Here is a 25,188-nt window from a genome sequence, read left to right on the forward strand (position 1 = left end):
CTCATCCAACAGATGACACTCTTCTGCTTCAACCACTCTTTCCAGATGCTCCATATCCTGATAATAATCGAAGCTCAAGCATATTATTGGAACGTGCTTAATGAAACCTGTGTAAGCTACAAATTATGAAGTGGAAGATACACAAGAAGCACCATCTTTATTACTTGTTTGCATGCAGCAGTGACAGTATCATGGCAGCTTCGCAACATCTGCAGCAAACGTAGCATGACCGGCACCAGAACTGACTGGCCTGTTGATGTGTTTTGACTCTCCACCAGCAGCTCCACAAACAGCCGCAACACAGCAGGAAAGCAGCGTCTCTCTGCCTCTCTTGAGTTTCCTGTGCCGGTGACTGTACTCTCCAGACCTGCTCAAACCAAGAGTTTACTCTGTGTAAGGTTGGACTAAGCTGGGTGGCACAGTGCATAAGCCCCTTGGTCAGTTACCAGAAAACAAAATGATGAAATTCTTTTAATACACCACAACCATAAATAATATGTTCAGCAAGTGAGATCAAGACAAAATAAATCCAGGGTTAGTCAAAATAATGTTAAAACTTAAATGACAGAAACCATTTATTCTCTAAACATACAAGATGAGAGATGATTTACAGAGCAGTCTCAATCTGTTCTCCATTGCGTTTAACACACAAAAACCAGCGAGCAACAGTACCATTTAAGCCCCAGACACACAATTCGTGGGGAATAGATGATACCCCAGTCTGTATTAGTGTTAACATATTTTGACTTACCCTGTAATTCCACTGAATGATTTAGAACCCCAAATGACAAAATTTCTGTAACCCACACCACTCCTTGGTGTGGTTTCAGAGGGCAGGGCAGTCATGCAAGAAACACCACAGGTGAATGTTTTCTTTAAATGACAATGATAGCTTTTACTCCTCATTCTACTGCACTTGAAAAGCCTGTAGTCGTGGTATGACCTTAAAATTATTTCAAACTGAACTGATTCATACATGATCCAAATAATCAGCCTCCTTAGCATATTTAGTCTGCACAGGTATGCATATGCACAATAGGAAGAGAGGAAGTAGAAAACCTAGCTCTGCTGACTACTACTTTTCTGCTTTGTTCCACTGACGTTTCTGTCCCTGCTTCCACCCCCACCTCACCAGATCAGAGCATGTACTCACCAGTCTGCCAGCCTGCACCCTGGTCGCTCTCTGTATCAGCATCATACCCCTGGCCTGTGTGTAAAGTGTCTAACTCCTCATCAGTGGCATGGCTCATCAACTTCCGCAACTCATCCTCATCCTCAAGCTCTTCCATATCCTTTTGATTCTGAAGAGTTTAAAAGTGTCATCATCTTGCACTATCCCGTTTCACTTACTTTCTCTCACACACATCTACGAGCTGTAACCCCCATGTTCGCTTACACCTACATCCCCCCCCAACAAGTTATAAAAGATTGCATTAAATACCAGAAATGAGGTGATCTGTGCATAAGAATACTCCAGTATAGATGGCAGCTGAGGTTGAGCAGCATTCAGCAGCATGTCGAAGACAGCCCGCAATTTGCCAGGCTCCAGGTTTACACACTGAAGCAGCATGTGCTTCATTCTCAGCCACATCTCCTCCTCCTCCCCTTGCTACAGCAAAACAAGGCAAAAATATGATTATTTTGAAATGTTAAAAAAAATAAAATCTCTCACAAAACTCATAAACACACAGATTAGCATAATATAATTTAAAACATAATAATAAAGGTACAGTTTTGTATGCACTCCTTCAAACTCTTTCCCCACCCCCCACTTTCTTCACTCACAAACTCCTGTGCACATCGGCAAATACGTACACATGCATGTGCATACACTCAAACACACATGCCTGCACCATACCTTTTGTAAAGGATTTATAGTCCCACAGGAAAAGCAAACTATCATTACGGCCTCAATGAACCCCAGCTTGGACAGGTGACATATAAACGAGCGCAGGTTCCTGCCACTGTCCACTCCCTCACAAGAAGATGCTACCGCAGTGGCACTGATCCTCTGGAGGTTACAGGGCCTAACTCCCATGTCGGACATGATGGTCAGCGCAAGCACCAGGGTCTCTTGCACAATGTACAGACAAGGCGAGTTCTGGTAGCAGGTACGAAAAGTCTGGCTGTTCATGCAAAGCTTGGCACATGTCCGCCACATGTCCTGCAGCAGTGGCAAGGTGGCAAGAATGAGTCTGTGGGTGCGGTCCACAGCATCTGCTTGCTGGGTCTCCACATCACCAGAGTGAGCCAACATAGGCAGGTCTGTCACAGTTTCCTGCTCGTGAACAAGGTGGTTTGTCTCTTCCTGTTGCAGTACTGTATCCTCTACGTCTGAACCTTCTTCCATGGTGTCTGTTTCCGCTGGCATAGACTGCAGGGACTGAATCTGAAGTTGCTGCAGGGCAGCAGTTATGACACAGGTTTTCTTGGCAAGCGTGTCGATGAATGTTTGAATGACTGTCCCTCCATTGTAGTCCAAATGGTGAGCTGGGCTAGCTGGGCCTTTTGGGTCAGACTTTGTAATGACCGTGTGTTCATCAAGCATGATCAGTGCTTCAAACACCCCCATAATAGGGCCACGTAGCTGGTCATTGTCCAGAAGACGAGTGAGACATGTAAGGCCACCCTTGTTTAGAAAGAGGTTCATGACTTTGTCAACTTGAAGAACATATGGCAGAGATGACACACAATATAACATGATAGAGCTAGGAACTGTCACAGCAAATGGCACTTCCTCTCCAGATGATATGTCTGTAGATGTAGGGGTCAAAATGTCATCTTTATCCAATGACAAACAGTCTACAGGATTGTTTCCTACTTCCATGTTGAGCACATGAAGGTAGATTCCAAAGAAAAGCTCCTCTTTGATATCACTGTTACCTCGAATAGCTAGCGTTATTAGACTTTTAGCAACAGAAAGAGCCACACTCTCAGTACCAGACAAAATGTGCTGACGGAGAAGTCTAAGTGACCGCCACCTCAAAAGAGACTTCTGTTTGTGAACTTCTGCCAGATCCCCACTGGACACTCCACTGTCTATTCCCACTGGGATGCCATCCAACAAATCTCTATCCATACAACAATGAGGACACATAAGATTCTCCTTTCTAGGAAAAAAATTTGTCTCAATGCACCCATGAAACTGTTCCAGCAGCACTAGGTTTTGTGTCTCAAGAGCAAAGTTCCGTACAGCTGGTGTGAACGATGGGATGAGTGAGACAAACAAACTGATGATGGATGATGGCTGCAAGCAACAGCATGTCCCTTCTTCTTGCAGTGTGCACAAGATCTGGATGATGCTGGTCTTTGACTTGGCCCTTTTCAGACACTCCAAAAGCAGGTGAGACCACTTCGCCATTTGACAGAGAGAAGGAAAAGATGGTCTGGATGGCTCCTCTCCCTGGCTTGTATCTGTCAAAGCCTGCCACGTCTCAAAAGGGGCACCAAAAATATCATGGTGATGATGAAAGAAGAAGCTATAATCACAGTTCCTGTGTCTGCGCTTGAGACACTTGATAGCATGAATGTAGTTCACTTTCACAACTTTCAAGCCGTGAATAAGATCACTCAGCCACCGGATAGGTCCAGCATGCATATCCTTCTTTGTACTTTTGTTTACTAACAATGATTTATCCCTTTCAGAAAACAAAAACATGAAATACTCCTCTCCATTGTGTATTCTAAACAATTCCATAAGTGCATTAGCATCTCGAATGAAAGAAGGATTGAAAGGGAGATAAGCATAAATTCTTTTGAACAAAGCAAGGCAGCCATTTATACCATCCTCAACAATACTGAGCTCACGGGAGGACAGTTCTGTGCTTTTATCTCCTCTTATAACATGGCAGTAGGTGAGAGACCTGAGAATCGCAGGAAAAACATTCTGGGACAAAAGTATACGAATACTTGTCTGCTGTGTGGCAACAATTGCACTCAGGGTCAGAATCAGTCGTAACAAGTGTTGCAACACAAGAAGACAGGTTTCTCGCTGCCATGGCAACGAAATGACCTCATGGTCTGCTGCCTGCTTCTGTTCAGTGTTCATCTGAGCCCTTGTGTCCTCGGAGAAACTTTTCAGAACATCAATCAGCACAGGCAATATTGTAAGAGACAAGATTTTTCCAGGAGTGCCTGTGCGAACGTCTTGAGTTCCTAGGTCCTCCAGGAGCAGAAGTATCAGTCGAAACATGCTGCTGGAAGACAATGTCCCTATTCTTGTAGGAAGGTGTTGGAACATGTTCACAAAGTCCTCGTCTGAATCTGAAACTTCTTCTTTTACAGAAGATGTCCACATCTGTGTTCTCATGGATTTCCGGAATCGTCGATGCCTTGACTTCCTGTCATCGCTGTCGTCTCCCTCAGAAGCGCTTCCTCCTGTTGCTTTCTCATGGCTGTACAAAGTTTTTGTGTAGTGTTTTTTCTTTCCTTCTCCTTGTCGAATTCTCGTGGGCTTCATCCTAGGAATGCTGTTTTTTTGGATTCCCAACACTTTGTGTTTTGGAACATATTCAGCTGCCTCAAAGCATTTGTTCACAGGTGCCTCACCACTGTCTTCTGTTGAAAAGAAGAAAAAAATTAAAGCATTTACATGGATACAGTAATTTAAAACACCGTTCAGATGATGAAATGCACTTCGAGAGATCTTATTGTTTACATCCTTAATCAATATGTGCAAATACTAAATAAATTCACTCAAATTTGGTCCTGATAAATACTATTTCATTCAATCTTTATTGTCTGTACCAAGCATAACCCAGAACAGAATTTTTTTCTTTTGCTCACAAAATAAATTATACATGTGAACATAAAATTATATATGTAAACATACACACCATTATAAAGACATTTAACATGCACACACATCTATACCCTCTCACACATACACATGAACTTCCTCCAATGCCTCAACATCTGTCATCTCCAGATAAGATCCTATTGAGGATCAATAAGGCACTGTCGATCTGTGGTTTCTATGTAAGTACAATTCTACCAGCATACATGTACATGATCAAATAAGAGTCTTCGTTGCTCAGCCTGACTGCATGACAAAATAGGGATGTTTATAAACAATTTCTGAAGAGTGAAAAGGTGCAGCATTTCCATTTGAGAAAAATTGTTCAGAAAAGTAATAATCTGGCTGCTGTGTAGACTGAGTAGGCTCTCATGTGCAGACACACTTGCACACACACTCTCACACCCCACCCACTCACCCACCCTAACAGAAGCAAAAAGCTCATGACATATCAAGGGCTGCTTGCAAGAATCATTTTACTTTCAATCAGAATAATTTTCAATTGTACCTATTTTTATCCATTACACAATTGTAAAAAACCTGCTCAAATAAGTATGAATGAAACTTAAATCATTACCTATCAAAAAATAAGGTTATCATGCAGCCACCAAAGGTCAAAAGGTTTTAAATGTCACTTGTCCTTATAAAATAATCATCAGATTAACAAGAAGGCACACTTGTGACAACTTCATGTCAAGTTTTAGCATGCCTGATACAGCATTTTATCAAGGCTAATGAGAACTTAGATTGTACTCACATGTGTGATAAGAATATTCAACCACCAAGTGAGAAAATGAAGTTAATGTAAACTATCAGTGTCATTTTAAGTGCCCTGTTATGGACTTGGCAACGTTTGTCTTCAATAGTCAGCCCCTAAACACATTCCTGTCATTTTAAATAAAGAATCCTGTTAATCATACATACTTCATTCACAAAGAAAAAAATGTTCCCAGATCAGATATGATTGCTAATATTGTTACTCTGTGAGATGTTGATACCTGCATGTTAGAGGGGTAGATTTAGCATGCAAGGTATCATTATCAGACTAAGAGTTCCACAGCTAAACATGACAGAAGAGACATGTTATGACATGGCTCACAGACAGACTCAACAGCCATGATTGGTCAGACAAACGACCAGTGGGTCAGGTGGCAAGATAAATGCTCATATGGTCAAACAGTCAATTGGTCAGATGAATTGACAGCCAAATGTTCAAGACTTAGTATCACTTCACTCTCTTGGGGAGTTTTCTCTTACACAATTAGTATTTCACATGCCCATTTATAACAGTTGTATCTATGTAATGATGGCAGCAATATCACAGATCTTTACTGTTCTGGACAAGCATATACTTGTACAATTCTGCACAAGGCCTTTAAAATAGATATCTGCAACTATCTCTTTTCATCTCTTTTCTATATCATTTGTGAATCTGATTGAATTTAAAAGCCACGCTGGTTGTTATTTTTGCATAGGACAAAAGCAGTGAAACAGTTACTCAGTAAATAATCATTTATCACTAATCTTGATTAATGTTTATTAACTGAGCAATACAGGCAGGCTGGCTAATGATTCTTTTACCACAGTGAAATATATTTGTTATTTGGAGAATAGAACTTCTAACTAGCCTTCTTATGTTCGTATAAAAAATGTCTCCTTAAAATAGAGAAAAGAATTTACCAAAAAGATCTGACAAATGATCTGACTCGGGCCTTGGACACAGCTTAAGGCAGGATAAAAGAAGGTTTTGCAGGATGTTGCAAAGGTCTTGTCTGTTGTATACTCTCTGGAGAAGCCATAAAAATTCATTTAATATTCTTACCCTCTGAAGATGAATAATTAAAAACGAGCACCAAAAAATAATAATGTTCAACTCTTCCATATATGAGTAAGTTTAAATCTACATATTTCTGAAACAAAAGTAAAATGAAAACAGAAGCATATTTATAGTATTCTCAGAATAACAGTAATAATTATGCATTCTTTGTATTTCAGAATATTTAAGAATGTGTAATGAGATGATATACACTCACTAAACAACACTCCTACCACCACAACCCAAACCCTTTTGTTCATTAAAAAAGCACACATATCCAAAAGCACACATGCCTACATGTACACACAAGGTTGTTTTCTTTCATTATTATCATTATTATACATGTGCATACCAGCACACACATTTTCACACAACCACCCTGCTGCTCAATTGTACAAAAAGTTGACCAACCTTGACCCCAATTATATGAATAGCATAAAGAAGCATCCAGCCTCGACCATCAAGCAGGTATCTCTCCAGATCAAGGGGATTTTCATCTTCTGATTCACTGCTTGGTAAATCCATGATGTTTCGCATAAACTCTTGTGACAGTTCATTTGCCACATTTCTCATTTCACTGAAATATGACTTTGCTTGTTAAGACACCATACTTGTAATAAAAACATTACCATTCAGTTGAGTGTAAAAAAAAAAGAAATTGCCTCTGACACATCTTGTATTACCTTTACACATTTTATATTTTAAAATATTTTGCTAAAATATGTACATCACAGCCAACTGATTTACTTTAAATAAATTTAAGCTAAGCAGAATATACTATTGCTTCTCATGGCATAAACCATGTTCTTTTTTTTTAAGCATATTAATTAAAATATGCCTTGACTGAATTATTTTGAGTACTGAATTAGGTATTGCTTGCACTGATAGGTAAAGAGGAAAATGTCCTGTCTAAATTTGTAGGTGAAATCATTATGAAGTCTGCCTAAAGGTATCCCTGGGCATGCATACATAATCAAGCATATGCGAAACAAATAGAAACGAATGACATATGGCTCTTGATTTTTCCTTTAAAAACATATATGCGCAAAATTAATGATTTTGTGTGATTTCATTAAATGATTCAGTACACATCTATGGGAACGTTATATATAAAAAAAAAAAAAGGGACAATACGAACCTGGAAACAAGACATTCCTGTCTAATCTGAGTTTGCTGGACAAACAAACAAAGAAATCTGTCGAGTAATTCTTGCTTCCTCTGGAAAGTAAAAAAATACCAGAATAAGGATTTTTTGATAATGCGATATTTAAGATGTAAACAAGTACTGGCAGGGGAGGTGGATGGATGAGTGGTTAAGGTACTGTTGACTGAACTGGAATGCACACTAGTTTCACAACCACAGTGAACCCAGCTCTCAGGTATGGGTACTTTTCAGTGACTGCATAAAGAGTAGAGGCAAGTAAGGTAACTAGGGAAAGATGTACGCTCACAAAATGCTTTCCTTGAGTGTGTCTCTATCACCTCTCCCTACACTGACCTAAAAAAGTTAGGAGGAAACCTTTAACTTTCTTAAAAACAAATGCTGGAAAAAAGTAAAGGCTGAAACATTTTTAATCCCACGGAACATTAGAACTTCAAACTGAAAATTTGCTATCATGCAAACTTTCTCCACTACAAACCTCAAGCAATAATACAAGCTTTGGTATTATAAGTGCACATGTGTGCATGCATGCACATACAAACAATTAGAAGTCAGGACACTTACCTGAGCATTGCTAATAGCATCTCTGCCAGGGACTCTCTTCAGCAGGTGAGCATAGGTTTCCCAGATCTCTGACAACATCGTTATAAAACTCCTGTAACAGATTAAACTACATTGAAATACTTAAACACATTCCAAATGCAGCTGTGCAAGCATTCATCTTGCAATTCGATTTATTCATATGCTAAGGGATATCTGTTTGACTTGTTGTACATATATCTGTTAATAAAACTGCACATATTACTTTTTGTGGAAATATATTTCTTCGAAGTAAACAATCCTAAAACATTATTCATGCTTTTATTAAATATCTATTAAAAATCCGTTTTGAAAAGACAACATTGTAAAAAGAGAACAACTAGTAATAAGAAAGAAACATGGAATATGCAACTCACAAAGCATATCTGACCTTACAGAAAATAGATATTTATCACAATGTAAAAATTTCAAATCCAGATAACAGATATAAAAATGGATATTTGAAATAAAGAAAAGCCTGAATAACCTGAGCAAAACATGTAACTAATCTTGAAATAGATTTTGCTCCTGAGAATATGCTGTCAGTGTGATTTGTCAGAAAAATGTTGTGATTTCTATTAGCTTTTACGTAATAAACACATAAAGTACCTGAATTCGCCTTCTAAACTGAAAACCATATAAGAGCTTCAAGATCACGCTAAGCATTACTGCTATACATACTGAGCATATTTCTGTGACATCAGAAGAAAAATTGAGATTCTGAATTCTAAAAATATAGGTGACAATTGTGATGATGAAAGGCTTACTTCCTTTAGACAAAACAGAGTTATTTGCTGAAGTGTTGAATATTTTTAGCATGTAATAATAAGTTAAACCCAGTTTTTTTCAAATTTTTGTCATTTGGGTACACCTTAAATTACATTAACTGACAGGTGTGGAAAGAGTCTTCACAAATCCTTCCAGCAGATTAACACGTACTGTGCCCCCCACTCTTTGTTTTTTGTGCATGCAACAGACCTATATTACTGGATTTTATATCAAGAACTGGGTAGTATCAGGCAATAATTATTTTCAGTATTTCTTTTGCCACAGAAATACAGTAAATCGCATGTTTAAAGCATACATGTAAAGTCTTAAAACTCTTATCTTATTCTGCCCCGCATACATATGGACCCTCAACAGATATTCTCTACCACCTCCACCCCACCCCCAAAACACATGCACATACAGAGGAATATGTGCAAGATCGAGACGTTCACAAAGCTAAAAATCATTTAAATCTCAACTATACTTTTACGGCATCTTAGTTTAGTCCGGTAACACAACTCGTCAAAATGTTCAAGGTTAATTGTTATATAAGGTGAAATATGACAGTGTATATTAAAAACATATATATATATGTCACCGACCTTCAAAGCTTTGTTTAAAACATACTAATATATTTATAAAACCAATAAAAGAACATGCATAGTTCATAACATGACAACTGTATAGTTCCTTTCTTATTTTATATTGTAAAACATCCCTTTCATCGAAAAGAAGCGCTTCGGAGCGGAATGTACAGGTAAAAATACAGATAATTGGTTGCGTAACCAGCAGTGGTCAATGTCGCAGAAGTGCATTCATGTTTGACCGTAACTTTCAATCATTTTTCAGTATTTGAATCACACACACACACACACACACTTAGTGAGAAAGAGAGAAAATATCGCGCGCAACTGAGCATACATTGACACACACACACTATGAACGTGTATATATACGTTCATGCACACACATAGACGCATAAACAAGCAGACGAAAATCCAGTGACAAGCCGAATGTTATTTACCACAAGTACGTACTTTTCCTGTACGCATGCAGTGATAGCTGACTAAATGACAGTTGTTACAGAAATGTTTCTTCTCAGTAAAGCACACGTAACTCACAGTTGTCCCTATCGACACCAAGTGAACGTTTATTCCTAAGATTAAATCCAAGTTGCAGACTTCACGGGGGCACGTGATTTAACCCCTTACTGTCTGAAGTCTCGGCTAACGCTGACGCAAGGTTAAAAAGATAAAGCCATGGCAATTAACGGTACATTCATTTGACGTTTAAGTCATAAAAATCGAAAGTCGTAGAACCTCGATGAGAAAGCAGTAAATGCGCACCAATATAAATAATTTTTAAGGTATTATAGATAATAACATTGTCAAAACAAGCACGATAAGCACGTAAACGTCACTATATTTTTTTTAATTAGTTACTTCCCTTAAACTTGAAGTCCGATAACCTATTAGCTTCCGCCGTCTGGTATTTAAGCAGAAAAATAAGTAAACAAGAGAGATTGCATGTTCTAGGTAATATAAAAATGTAGTAAATAAAGATGATATTGTCTTTGATATTGAAATAAAATGTTATCTTTTCAAACGGCTAAGTTCTATTTTAAAAGAAGAGCATTAAAAAGGTTTTATTTTTTTATTATTCTTTCGTTCTTAAATTTATTGACAACGATGTTTTGAAAGACTGATGAATTTGGATTAATAATTACAGTAGGAAGCTTTGTGTTAAATTATTGATAAAAGATACAGAATTGCTTTGGTAAGTTGAAACTTTATTTTGACAGGTGTGTGACATCGTACCATAAACGTGTTCAAGAAAGCAGACGTTCCAGCCGGCATCATCAGATTATGTATAAAAGGAAACTACTTGCTCTTGATTATCCCCAACCTGACAACTTCGAAATTAACAGTAAGTTTAATGAAGACTCATTTCTTAATACTTAAAGAAGCAGTGATATCTTTCGGTGCATTTACTAATGAAAGATGCATTCTGGCACTTGTCTAGCGATCTTGTTTAAGCAGTCCCAGCTCACAAATCATTTTTTGATTCCGATCGATTGTGATGAATTTTAAGAAAATGGATTCGTACAGTCACACATGAGCTTAATCAGCGTAAAGTAATATTCTTCATTCACTTCTTTTACTCGTGTCAAATCATAAAGCATATGATTACTAAAGACTACTGCAGAGTGCATTACTTTGATTGAAAGGAGATGTGAGAGTTGCTTTTTTGTTTGTAAATGAAAAAAGCGTTTTAAACCATGGCACAGTAACTAAAAATGCTGTGTAATAATAATAACAACAGCACTACCACAATCACCAATAATAATAATATGTAAGCTCCTTGTCGATCATTATAGCCTACATATTCTATTTAGGAGTGAAACTTTTATTTTTTTTCATAATATTTTATTTCATAATAAATGCTCATATATTTTAGCTTCAGTTAGTAGCTATAGATTGTATTTAATCTTTAGATTATGTTCTGATTTACTGTACTTTCATGTCCTCTCCAAAGCAGGGAATATTATTTTCAAGATAAAGCTAGATAAAGCTCAGCAAGATGTCAATGAATACAATTTTTATTTTTCTGTGTAGTACACCTTTCTCCTGGCATGATCTATAGTAACCTTGCAGAAACTTTGTTTTCATAATATCTTTCCTAAAACCTTTCGTGTCATTCCTCACAAAGTATCATATGTTCAGGTATAAAATATGTAAATTATGGCGATAGTGTCTTCTTTTTTTTTTAATCCTCCAAAGATGAAAGCCAAGTACGAGCTTTGATTCTATGGCTTGAAGATCAAAAAATTCGTCACATGAAAATAGAAGACAGAGCAGGTCTGCGTGACGTGACAAGCCCTAAGTGGAGTGAAGCATTTCAACAGGTAAAGACAGTTGCCAAACATCTTAATATTAAAATTACTGCTAATTTTTTTCTTACACAGAAATTTTGTAATGTTTGGTTTTATTAAATTACCAGAAAATGCTGTCACAACAGGTGGAGCCAAAAGCAAGGTATGTAATGACCTGAGCATGTGTATCTCAGAACTCCAGATAGAATGATTTGTGGTGAATGTGCTCGACACCCATTAGATATGTTGTTACATATGTATGCTAATGATAAAGTTAGTTATTAATGTTATGCTAGTACATTACCAAAGTACTTGTGGCCCTATGCTCCACTGGGGGTTATTAGGAACACGAAGTACTTTACCAATATAGTTGTGGATTTGTTTGGTAATGTTGGGGTGGGCACTGTTTGGCAATTTTTAAGATGTTTTCATTTAACATCATGATTCTGGTAAAACTGACATGCTGTAGCTATGTATTTAGAACTTCTGTTGGATTTTCCCCTTTACCACCCTCCCCTATCATCAATTATTGGCATGAGCCTACTGAAATAAAGAAATTGTTCTTGTTTTGCATGCGTATTAAATGGTCTATTTTTAATGAAAGCACTTTATTTTACATTTGTTTATATGTTGATTTGATTGCAGAACTGTTTGACTAATTTATAGGAATTGATTTTCTTCAGTACCTGACAGAGTTGTGCTGCCCATATGATGCATCCAAAGAGGATATTGTGATAGATTGGTTGCTAGGCTACGCTGTCCGTCTGGAGTACGGTGATGATGGTAGGTAATCCTCTACTACATGCTTTATCTCTTGTCTTGATGTGTACCACAGACCACTGAACCATCCACCTTGATATGCACATTCTTTCATTTGTTTGCTTTCTCTGTATTTTCATACATATTCATAACTCACTCAGCATCAGCACCTTTGATCTTTTCAGTTTATTTATTCATGACATAAAAGATTTTTCATTTTATGAAAGAAAACCTTACTCTTTTTTTTACTTTCTTCACTCAGTATCAAAAAAAGATGCTTATCAGTTCTGTGCTTTGAATATGTTGATATTATTTAGTACAAATATTAAGCATTAAAACAACCTTGTATTTTATCTGCCACTTTTGATTAAAAATATTGAAAAAGAAGGCATTTAACATTACATGATATACACAGGGGGATAATAACAACTTTAGTTCTACACTCTATATATCATTAATTTGTCTCCCAGAAGTTTGTTTTTGCATTACAATGTATGAATTAGTAATAAAAAAAATGCCATTTCTTTTGTCATGTTTTTTAAGCGTACTGTTGTCCAGTAGTTATAAATAAGCCTTGCCACTGTGAAATTAATAATTTCTTTCATCGCAGTGGATAAGTACAAAAGTGTTAATAAGGGTGCAGTGGAAAATGCAAAAAACAGGCAGGCTGGTCAGTCAAGCAATCCTTTAGATGCTCTCAATTGTAAGTAACTGAATAAATTATTCCTATTGTTAATGGTCTATAGAATCTGGTGTTGCCACTCTCATTTGAAGAGAATGCACTATTAAAAATGACTGGATTGCATAGGTTTTATACACACACATGCACTTGTGTGCCAAGTATACCTAATTTCCACTTGATCATTCTTCCTGAATGAGCACCATTTTATTTGATCTTTGATATAAATATTTAGTTCCTGAAAAAATGTCAGATTTTCAAATGAACACTGGTAAACAAGACTTGGAATAATACTTTGTTCATGTTTCTCATATTGTAGATCTGTTTTTTAGGGATTGCACTTGGAAGCAAGACAAATTTGTGTGACTTTTAAACAAAATTTCTGATTTATGTATGTTTTATAAGAGCTTCTCATTTTTAGATTTCAAGACAGGGTGCTTATATAATCTTTTGCCATAATTTTTGTATCTGCAGTATTGAACTCCAGTCTTAAGTTCTGTATTAGTGTGCTCTTAGGCACATGTAAATATTCATTATTTGTATACATCTGTTATGTTGAATGTTTCCTAGTTGATGATGCCGACTTTAAGGCAGGAGTTGCATCACTAGCTATGTTGATGCAGGTTCCTCCACACCAAGATCATCTCCAGCAACTCAAGGTACACAACCACAGAAAATTACTTCTCTTTCTATTTGTCTTATTTCTGTTTACCAACTTCTGTTTGTTTTTTTTCTGGGAAAACATGTTTGTGAGAATGCTGTTTCATCAAAATTAGGGTTTCAAAAAAATGTTTTTGCGCAGTTAGTTTTCTCCCTACAAAGTTTTTTCAGTATTTCTGTTGTGTAGTTTCTTGTCCACGTTTTCCAGATGAGATACTTTTAGAAGTTTTCCTTTCTTTTCCATAAGCTGCAGAAGATAATTTTGTTGAAAAATTAACAATTTGAAGATATTACATTTATTACATTTGCATTTAATTTTGATGTGTTTCAGGCAATCGCTCTCATAGTCAGTGAAAGGCTTTCAAAAGACTCTTTACAAAGTGCTGCAAAGAAATCAGATGACAAAAGCAAAAAAGCTGTAAGCATTCATGTCAGAAACCACATGTTCTTGACTTTTTAAAAAATATATTGTTAACTTTATACACAGCATAAGATAAAGAAAGGAAAATGTAACTTTATACAGAATTAAAATTTTAATGACTAACTTGCTTTCAAGACCTGATAAACCACTTAACGTTCACTGCCTTTATGGTCACTAGAATACAGAAACCTTTACCTCTTAAAATGCCAGCATATTATTCAGGATTTTAGAACTACTAATGCTATTTGTGTCTGCAAATTCAGAAATACTAAATTCTTCAGAGGCAAGGCTTTGATAGGTTTATGCAGAAAGGTCTGTCTCATTGGTCAAAGCCATCTCTAATTGATACAGTAACATATCCTGCTCAACGCTATTTATGGAAAGTAAAGGGTGTACAGTAGAGGACCATGTTCTGCAGCAGGTGTCAGCTCATTTTGGGTTTTGCCATTTTGAACAGGATGACCATATTCCGCTAGACAAAACAGAGCTTGGTTTTGAAGCAGGAGGTAGTGTACCACCTTTTTATTTTTTTATTTTTTTCTGTAGATCTAAAGAATAAAATTTTTTATAAATATACCAAATTTTTAACAGTTTAATTTTTTTTCTATTTTTATTGTTTGATAGCTTTTTATAGGTTCTAGGTGTTTCTGATTTGTTATTAGAGTGTTTTACAGATTATTTCAAACTGGTGTCACAGTGATAGCATTATGTTCATATTTCATATTAAGTCTTGCGTGAACGGTTACCATGTTTCAGAAATTCCATCTTTGGTTTTGTAGTGCAGTAGAACATTGCAGGTCAAAATATTGAAGATGTCTTCATGACAATTCTGGCAGTTGGAACCAGTCTGCTGCAAATAAGATTTAGAGTATTGTCACCCATCACCAGCATACCAAAATGTCCTATGAATTTCACTTTGCAAAATGACACAAGATTGTAGATAAGAGAGTTTGTTAATACAGAGTGTATACAATTCATAATTCATAACCACATCATCTTGCATGCAGCTAAAGAGACAAAGTTAAAAATAAACATTTCTGTCCTAGTATGCTGAGGCTGACTGCAAACATCGATAAATACTTTGCATTTTTCAGATTACATCATGACTGAAGCTGCAAAAATAGTTCGGCTGCTGCACTTGAAGGAGCTTCGAGATCTCCAAACCAAAATCAATGCTGCCATTGTTGCAGTGCAAGCTATCACTGCCGACCCCAAGACAGACAGTCGGTTAGGGAAAGTTGGGCGCTAGTAAAAATCATGAAGAAGACATAATTGGCAAACATCTCTTGAGAATGAAGAACAATTTCTTTGTTATACAGTTGATGATTTCTGGAGCTTGATTTGCAGTCAATTTGGATGGGAATTAATTTTGTTCCCTCCCACCCTCCCTTTCATGTTTTCACTCAATATAAGTTACACCATTGTGAAAGAGCAGGCCAGATTGATGGCTTCTAAACTACACCATTATGAAAGAGCAGGCCAGACTTATAGCTGCTAAATTTAGCAGGTTATCTCCTCTTTTATTTCATGAAATTACAGTGTGAGATCAAAGGGAATCCTGTCAACTATAGATCATGCCATTTGCATGAAGTGGTTCAAAGTGTTTGGTTGAGAATAAAATACATGCTATTTCTTTATTTGAATGTGACAGCATTGCTTTGTGTGAGAGAGTGCATTAACAGTAGAGAGAAAATGAGAGCAATGAAATAATAAAAATTCATTTTCATCTGTAAACTATAAACGTGGCAATGGATGCCTGCTTCAGAATATCACCCATGTCGAGTCGAGTTGAGTTCACTCTCTGAAGTTAAGCACCTGTCTACCACCGTCTTTAATGCACTGTATACTCAGACACACAGAAAACAGTTGCAATAATTGTAAAAGTAAAATGTCGACCTAATCTACACGCCATCACTCTTCTCTAATGAAGTAGCGCCTGCTAGCTGATGCATGCAGGGGGTAGGGGGTTACAAAAGGAAGTGACGTTACAATAAGAATGACGTATGGCTGTGACGTAAGCCACTGGTCTTTTGAACCATGGGAAGGAGAAAGCTGCGGGCAGGGAATCAATGTCCGTCTTGTTATTGTTCCACTACACCCCTTGCTACCTTTTGTCCTGCCTGCAGGCATGCGCAGTGACACGGCGAAATTAAATGCTGCATCCCGGAGGGACAAGGACTCGTGTACGATGGTGGCGGTTGTGGGAGTGGGGTAAATAGAGGAAAGGAACATAATTATGAAGGATGGGGTGCGGAAAGAGGTAGTGCGGAAGGGAGAGAGAGAAACCCGCGGGGAGTGACAGATGGTGTTTACATTATAATTGCATTATCTTGTCTCGCTGGCAGAACAGCACATGTTTCACGATCAAACTGCCCGGTGTGCTGATTTACAGAGGTGTGTGAAAGAGGCCGCACCGGGCACGGTTATTGTGACAAACCAGCATCAACATCTCTCGGCATTAATAGCATGAATGTCACATTGAAGACAAGTGCCTGAGAATATTCAGAAAAGAGAGAGAGAGAAAAACTATTATATTCAGGGGTCGCAGGGAGGGTAAGTGGTTGCCCTGGGGCAACACGGGGAATTCGAGGACAAACGTCTTGTTCTCGAAGTGATAAAGTGATGTCCAGAATACCAGGATGTTGTTTTACGCCTCGAGCCGTAGTTATAAAGCAAAGATGGCAACGGTGTTCTAGGGTAAACAAACATGAAGTAGTAAGGTCTGGACATCGCTAGTGTAAGACTTCGGAAACAAGACTCTTCTCCTTTAGTTCCCCATTTTCCCCTCGGGGGGAAATGACTAACTCTCGCTTCATAACTACAACCCCACTCTGATATAAATTTAACAACACGTCATTGTAATGCACTTATGTAGTTTTACTTTAAATTCCTGCTGATACTATATATATCTCTGAGAGGGGTTGCATTCACACAACCGGTATCCTCTCCATCCCTCTCTCATGGATTATTATTAATGTATTACTATTAGAGCTCTCGTTACATCCATTTTTCTTTACTCTGAAGTCATATTAGGGATTACCCATTGCCTGATTGTGTATTTTTACGAAGTATTTTTAGATATTTGCAAAAAATTTGCTCATTTTTTTTTCTAGTACTTATCTAATCGATATATTTAGAGTTAGAATGGTTTTACCATTTAGGCTGAAGAATCAATAACAAAGAAAGAAAAGCTCATTAGGTGGGTTGCGGGAGATGTTGATATTTAATATTAGTTTATGTTTAAATTCTTCCTTTTTTGCTGTTCTTGTTGTTTAAACTGCAGTCAAGCACCACATGCGGACTATGAATCTATCCACACCTGCATTTTTGTGGATTTTTCTTCGTTGCGTATCACCCACACTTAATATTTTATATCAACACTGTATTTACTTCAGATACATTGAAAATATGAATTAGTTTTGGTTTATAGCAACGCACAGATAGACTGCAATGAGACAGAATGGCTGCAGGGTAGCTTAGGAGAGCAATTTGCGACATCGAGAAAATATCAGAACTGAAGCCCTGCTAGAGAAAAATGAAAGATGCGCAGGAGGATGCTTGGCTTTGGGACGGTAGGGGGAACTTCATGCTGACAGTAAACGATGTTCACATTCTTGCCTCCATCTTTTTATCTGTCCTCCTTGCCTCCACCCGGTTCCAGCGCCACTGAGAGCTGCTGGTGGTGGCTTCAAGTCTGAGGGTATGCACGATCGAAGTTACAGCCGAGGTTAGCCACCCAGTGAAGGTGTCAGGAGATTCGACCCGGGCCTACGTGGGACTGTTTCCCCACGACTATACCTGGGCTGTGCCGTCCTCAACGCCTTCCGCTGCTCAGAAAAACGACTGGAATGGTCTAGTGTGGTGAACAGAACTTCCGGTCGCTGCTTGACGCCGATTTTCGTAGGAAATTGCTTCCACATGCAGATGGTTTCGCGAATGGCGGCGGGACTAAGGGTACAAAAGGAACGAAAGAAGCAGTCGCGATTCGCGGAACTGGGAGTATCGATGTGTGTCTGTGTGTGAGAGAGAGAGATCCTTTACCGAGTTGAAACAAATAATGGAAGCAGAAGACAACATTAACACATCCTACCTGTTATTGTTGTTAAGCAGTCATGCACTTTGTACCATATGAGAAACGATTTTTTTCAAATCCTTTCACAGGAATGTGTCCAGGATATCCTGCAATATGTCAATTCATTTTTAATTCAAACTGAGTTAAAACAACAGTTAAAGTGGTTAGGGGCAGAAGGAGAGAAGGACAGCCGTCAGACATCACATCCTGCCTGGGCTTATTGTTAAATAGTCATGCTCTTTATAGGATATGGACATGATTTTTAATCTTTCGTAGGCATCCATCCACGACTAGCTGTAACATATGTGTAACTGTTCGTCAACAGCACCACTTTGGGAAGCTCATTTTTTCCTTCTGGTTGTTCTCATCATCGACATGTTTGGGACATGAATGCGCTGTTGTCGTTTCCCCAATAAAGACCAGTGCTTCTGTATACATTCACATCTTTCGTGGATGTTTTATTAACTGTTGTAACAGCCCCAAAGCACACCAATGGATTTAGGAAAAAACCCGGATATCGGAGTTGAGAGAAGTCGGACCGTTCCAGAATCTTCAAAGCAATACTTGCAACAATGGCGATGTTGATGTTGATGCAGAAACCGGACAGCCATTATAAATTATTCACGTTGCTATATCGTATTGAAAATAAAGGGTTTTTTTTCCTACCGCCTTCTTCTGCGGTCCCATGTCTTTTGTGATGGTATTAGTCAACATAAGCTTTTAAAAGTCGTGATTTGTGGTGTTAATATTTGATTATCCACACACGTTCCAAACAATTCACATCTTTAGTCTCTCTCTCTCACACACACACAATGTAAAGGGAAGAGACGAACTGTACCAAATCTGACATTGTACATGTGGCATCATCAAATCTTTCATATTTTCCCTTATTTTTTACTATATTTACTTATTGACCCTTACAATATTTATCCGCTTATTTTCTGGTTCTTTCCCACGGGATTGAGACAAGGACCTTTAAGTTCTTTCCTGAACCTGGAAAAACGGTTCTCAATAAATAATAATAAAAAAAAAGCCAGAAATGTCGAACGGTCAAAGGGAAAAGATTAATTCCTTAACAGGGGGCGACAAGCAGCACGAACAGGCCTCAAGGGGCACAACTTTCCCGGTTCCCGTCACCTTTACGTTCTATCAATGACCTCATTATTTATAGTGCGGCTTGTAGCTGACGTGAAGATGACGTTATTATTTAGCATCGCAGCTTATAGCGACTAAAGATGACGTCATTATTTGACATTGCAGCTTATGGCGGACTACAGATGACGTCACTTCTGGAGGCTCAGTGTTAGAATCCGTTATTAGCACTGCGGCCTATTTTATTTATTTATTCTTGTTTTGCCTGCTTTTTCTTTATTTTTGATTCTTTCTTAGTTTCGTTCTTTCTTTAAAATATTTACGTCACATACTATTTATAAATATAGCGCAACTGAACACATAGACCTAAGCAAAAATCTGACAGTTGTGTATAAACAGTAGATGAAATACAATTAATAAACAAATAATGAGATGATTAAAGAATGTAAAATTTACCTTAACTTCTGTAAGGCTTCAAATAAAAAGGTTTCTTCTAAAGCTGACATGACTTCTGAAGTCAGTATCCTTGAGTGATTTGACTCTTCTGGTAAAACAAACAAAGAGTACGGCGTTAATCAAGCAAAATATATACATGTATATGTATACCTAACACACCTGCTCATCTACTATCCATAGAAAAACAATACATTGGGATATACATGAGTAATCACATGTTCCGGAAGTAATACGGAAAGAAAAACAATCGAGTGAAAGATAAATAAACCACCATATCCTCAAAATTATTTTTTCCTATTTACATAGAAGAAACACCTTCCCTAATTAATTATTCACGCAAACAACATGTAAGGCAAATTAAATTAACTGCAGCTTTTCCTTACACAAACACTCTCACAAGTCTGCGTCATGGACAAGGACGTCGCCACCTGCATTAGCTAAAATTTTTTAAACTGTCTCTGGCCTTTGTTTTCCTTCTGCACTGGTCTGTGCATTTGGGATGACTGACGCCAAAGGCTTAACAGGGTTTATTCCCAAAGAAGTGGATTTTGTTTAACGCCCAGATCTGAGCCATCAGCATCTTTTTTTCCGGACATGAAGTCAAAATTCGACGGGCACATCTTTTGGGGAGAAAGAACGTACAATGATGACGTCACAGTTGTACTCAAATATGATGTCAGAGGCTTGAGCCGCGAGGATGTCAAAGTGTTTATGTGTATCCATGCACCAAAGGAGCTGGCAATTACCTGTGCAGGTGATTACTTTGAAGTTTGAAGTGTGCAGGTCGCAAAATAAAAGACTGTTCTCTTTGACCTGAGGAGTAAGAATCGTCGCAAGAACTTCAACTCGGAAGTAGAGCTTTATTTTACTTTTTAATTAAAAATATAAAATCTTTTCTTCGGCATGTACGATTTATAAACATTCCATCTCCGGTTGCGATGACGGGTAAAAATAAAATCAGCGGAAAGGAAGTATATGAGGGAATCCACGTCACGAACTAGTAGTGAAAAAAAAACCCACACACTTTATCTCTTAGTAGACACAAAAACATGCACATCCTGCTCTCTCTCACACTCACACATACACATATTTATGTCACCGTATTAGTTCTGACCATGACATTGAGCATCTGCAACAGAGAACTCAACAATTTGTTATCAACACCACCTCGGATTCGTCAGCGTCATAACAATGATATATGGGACACCTACGCTCACCTGCCTTGGCAACCGGATCTCAAAACATAAACAGACTGCTGGCCTTTAAAAACAAATCCCACCCCAAAAACACTCTTTGATGTAGCTCGAGGGGACATTAACTCTTTCCTCCTGAAAGCGCCTGTCGTTAGGGGATGTTACAGGAAAGGAAAGTATTCGTGAGAAGGTCGGCTAGTGGTGGTGGTGGTAGTAGTGGTGGTGGTGGGGGATATCTCTTAGCTCACTTGCAGGTGGAGTAGGAAAGCGAGGGAGGGTGAGGTGTCCTTCCACAACAGCAAACAGGAATCTCCGTCAGACTACGACAGGCTATATTCTAGACTCCTTCGTAAACATGCAAGCGAACTCACACACACACAGTGACACACACGGTAATAAACGTCCGTATCTATGAGTGTGCTCGTGTCCTCTCTTATCCTCTCCGAGCTTGTCCCCCATGTTCCACAATCTCATGTCATCATCTATTCATCCTTGAAATACATTCACTGTATGTCTGGACAAATGTTTCTTCGTTTTAGGATAATGATAAGCACACGAAGGATTTCGTCATATGAGGGATTGCCGACTGGTCAATAGTTTTGCCGTGTGTCCTGATTGCAGAAAATGGCATAATGTGAGGGTAGGGCGCGTGCACACGCGGGTGTGTGTGTATGTGTACGTGCGTGTACATGTATGTGTATATGTGCACGCGCATGCGTGTATCTATGTCTGTGTGCTCGCGCCCAAAAGAAACATCCACTAGTGCAGGAACAAATATTTTCACACTCCAAAAGACAAAACAACTAAATGGACGAAGAAGGAAGGATGCAAGGAGGTGAGATGCGGACTGGAAGAAAGGGAGATGTCATTAGACACCAGCAGCACAGGAATTCGCCAGCAGATTTTCTTCTTTTTAAATGAGGGTTGTTGGAGATGGCTGGATAAACGAAAGACCAATATCTATCTATCTATCTATTACTCTTCGTGCATCAGGTTGCACATAAGGCCTCAACCAGAGTCCGCCACCGATGTCGATCTGCTGAAACCCGCTCAAGGTGACCCCATGTCCAGCCCTTTCCTTTCATCTCCCTTTCCACTGTTCTTCTCCAAGTTTCCTTTGGGCGGCCTCGTTTTCTTCGGCCGTCTGGAGTCCATCGTAGGGCGACTCTGGAAAGGTCTGCTGTCTGCTGGCGGAGCACATGTCCAATCCATCGCCAACGCCTTCGTTGAACCTGCGTGGTGATGGACTCGGTTTCAGTTCTTCGGTGGAGTTCTTCGTTGCTGATGGTATTTGGCCAAAAGATGTTAAGTATGCGCCTGAGGCATCTGTTTTGGAAGACGTCAAGCTTGTTACTGATGGTTTTGGTCATCTTCCAGGATTCTGATCCGTAAAGGAGGGTGCTGATCACATTTGACTTGAAGATTCTCAGTTTGATCTTCTGGCTGATGTTTTTTGCCTTCCATGTGCTCCTGAGTGAGGCAAAGGCCTGACTGGCTTTCGCCAGTCGGGCTCGAATCTCCACCTCCGCATCCCCGGTGTTTGACATTTTGGACCCAAGATAGGTGAAACTGTCAACTTCCTCAATCTCTTCTCCATTTAGTTTGATGCTGTCTTGGGCTCTGGCGTTCACTCTCATACTTTTCGTTTTCTTTGTGCTGATCTTCAAGCCAAGGTTTCCAGCTGTTTCTGAGAAGGCCTTTGTTTTTTCATGCATGTCTTGGTGGCGGTGTGACAGCAGGGCAATGTCATCAGCAAAGTCCAAGTCTTCCAGCGTTGTTGTTGCTGTCATAGTCATGGTCCATCTGATCCCTCTCCTCTCACTGTCGGTGGAAGTCTTCATGATCCAGTCCATGGCCAGGATGAAGAGGAACGGCGACAGAATGCAGCCCTGCTTCACCCCGGTACTGACGTTGAAGGGGTCTGTGAGCTCTGTGTCACAGACAACCTGGGATTTGAAATCGCTGTACAGCATTGCAATGACCTGAACAAGTTTAGCAGGGACTCCGTAATGCCTCAGGATCTTCCATAAGGACTCGCGGTGGATGCTGTCAAAAGCCTTCTCCAGGTCGATGAAATTGATGTACAGCGGTGTGTTCCATTCGTTGCTCTGCTCCAGAATCTGTCGCAGAATGAAGATGTGTTCGGAGCAGGATCGCCCAGGACGGAATCCTGCTTGCTGTGGTCGGAGGTCTTTCTCAAGAGTTGCCGTCAGTCTTGACAAAACAATCTTGCTGAAGACCTTGCTGGTGAGGGAAAGAAGTGTTATGCCCCTCCAATTATTGCAGTCTCCAAGATCTCCTTTCTTGGGTAACTTGAAGATGAGCCCTGTCTTCCAAGCAACAGGGAGCTGCCCTGATTCCCAAACTTGCTTGAAGATTTCAGTCAGCTTGGGAGCTGTCACATTTATATCTGCTTTCAACATCTCTGCTGTTATTCCATCTGCCCCTGGTGCTTTGCCGCTCTTCATTGTCTTGACTGCTGCTGTCACTTCTTCCAGGCTTGGTGGGTCTGTGCAGATGTCAAGGTCTATAGCTGCTGGCTGGATGTCTGCAAGCTGAGGGGGATCTGGTCTGTTCAGAACCGACTCAAAATGTTCCTTCCAGCGCTGTAGTTTTTCTGCCTCTCCCTCTATGACATTACCGTTCACGTCTTTCACTGGCACATCACTGTTCTTAAACCCGTTGTTTAGCTGTTTGTTTATCTTGTACAGTGTCTTCAGGTCATTTTTACTTGCTGCATTTTCTGCTTCATCTGCCAGTTTCTCTATATGGTCTCTTTTGTCGGTTCTTGCCATCCTCTTTACTCTTTGTTTAGTTTTTGCATATCTTTGTCTGAGTTGTTCTTTCAGGCGTTCAGATCTGGTGCTGTTGATTCTTTGTTTGGCTGACTTTCTCTCTTCTATCTTCTTCCATGTCTCTTCTCTGATCCACTGTTCTTTCTTTTTCCGTTGGAAGCCCAGTATTTTCTCTCCTGATTCCTGTAAGACTCGATTGAAGTCATCTAAGGTCATCTCTTGTTGGTCTCCTAGTGCTTGGAACCTGTTCTTTTACTTCCATAGCAAAAGCCCTTTCGATGACTGGATTTTTCAGTTTGCCAGAGTCCACTCTCTGCTGACGTGCCTGTTTTCCTCGTGATCGACGCAGCTTCAGAGAAACTGTGGCTATCACAAGAGTGTGGTCACTGGCAACGTCTGCTCCTCTGTAGGCTCTAACATCTTGAAGTGAGCTCCTCCATTTTCGGTTGATGATGACATGGTCTATCTGATTCTTTGTGGTCCCATCTGGTGATGTCCATGTTGCCTTGTGGATGTCTTTGTGTGGGAAGAGTGTGCCACCAATCAGTAGGTTGTTTTCTTCACAAAAGTCTGCCAGTCTCTCTCCGTTGTCATTGATGGTTCCGATTCCATGTTTGCCCATGACATGCTCCCTGCAGGTGTTGTCACTTCCCACCTTGGCATTGAGATCGCCGATGATGAGCAATATGTCATGGGCTGGAACGCTCTCTGAGGCTGCCTGGAGCTGATCGTAAAAAGCATCCTTGTCTTCTGCCTCAGAGTCATTTGTTGGTGCATAGCAGGCTAGCACTGTCAGCTTGGTGTACTTTGAATGGAATCTTGCTCTCAAAAGCCTAGGTCCATAAGGCTTCCATTCCAGCAGTGCCTTTTCCGTTTTCTTGTTGAGGAGTAGAGCTACTCCTTCAGAGTGCTGAGCGTCTGATCTTCCTGAGAACAAGATGGTATGTCCTGACGCTAGTCTCCTCTTTCCCGTGCCGGTCCATCTGACCTCACTGACTCCCAGGATGTCCAAGTTGTAGTTGTCAAACTCCTTGACTAGTTGGAGCATCCTGCCAGTCTGGTACAAGGT

At 39.3% G+C, this 25,188-nt stretch overlaps 2 protein-coding genes across 6 annotated transcripts in view; one reads left to right on the forward strand and one right to left on the reverse strand.

Moving 5' to 3' along the window:
* Positions 1 to 10,353, reverse strand: part of LOC112569787 (lysosomal-trafficking regulator-like) — a 34,874-nt gene extending 24,521 nt beyond the window's left edge. For 3 of the 5 annotated variants that reach the window (XM_025247696.1, XM_025247697.1, XM_025247693.1), the window contains exons 1-9: positions 10,145 to 10,341; positions 8,338 to 8,428; positions 7,750 to 7,829; positions 7,023 to 7,188; positions 6,476 to 6,581; positions 1,859 to 4,557; positions 1,442 to 1,609; positions 1,154 to 1,301; positions 165 to 367 (exon numbers count right to left, since the gene is read on the reverse strand). In XM_025247696.1, the coding sequence (XP_025103481.1) occupies positions 165 to 367; positions 1,154 to 1,301; positions 1,442 to 1,609; positions 1,859 to 4,557; positions 6,476 to 6,581; positions 7,023 to 7,188; positions 7,750 to 7,829; positions 8,338 to 8,415 (3,648 nt within the window). In that variant the 5' untranslated portion in view covers positions 8,416 to 8,428; positions 10,145 to 10,341. Of the gene's footprint in view, positions 1 to 164; positions 368 to 1,153; positions 1,302 to 1,441; positions 1,610 to 1,858; positions 4,558 to 6,475; positions 6,582 to 7,022; positions 7,189 to 7,749; positions 7,830 to 8,337; positions 8,429 to 10,144 lie in introns of all 5 variants that reach the window. The other 2 variants (XM_025247695.1, XM_025247694.1) reach the window with 2 other exon arrangements.
* Positions 10,354 to 10,553: 200 nt separating this feature from the next.
* LOC112569790 (RNA transcription, translation and transport factor protein-like) lies at positions 10,554 to 16,148 on the forward strand. The gene is made up of 9 exons (XM_025247703.1): positions 10,554 to 10,655; positions 10,922 to 11,046; positions 11,901 to 12,025; positions 12,676 to 12,775; positions 13,362 to 13,454; positions 14,001 to 14,089; positions 14,422 to 14,508; positions 14,969 to 15,017; positions 15,606 to 16,148. The coding sequence occupies exons 2-9, from the start codon at positions 10,986 to 10,988 to the stop codon at positions 15,758 to 15,760; spliced, it is 759 nt and encodes a 252-aa protein (XP_025103488.1). The 5' UTR covers positions 10,554 to 10,655; positions 10,922 to 10,985; the 3' UTR covers positions 15,761 to 16,148.
* Positions 16,149 to 25,188: the final 9,040 nt, after the last annotated feature.

The sequence above is a fragment of the Pomacea canaliculata genome, linkage group LG8, assembly GCF_003073045.1.
Source record: "Pomacea canaliculata isolate SZHN2017 linkage group LG8, ASM307304v1, whole genome shotgun sequence".
NCBI classification, from domain to species: domain Eukaryota; kingdom Metazoa; phylum Mollusca; class Gastropoda; order Architaenioglossa; family Ampullariidae; genus Pomacea; species Pomacea canaliculata.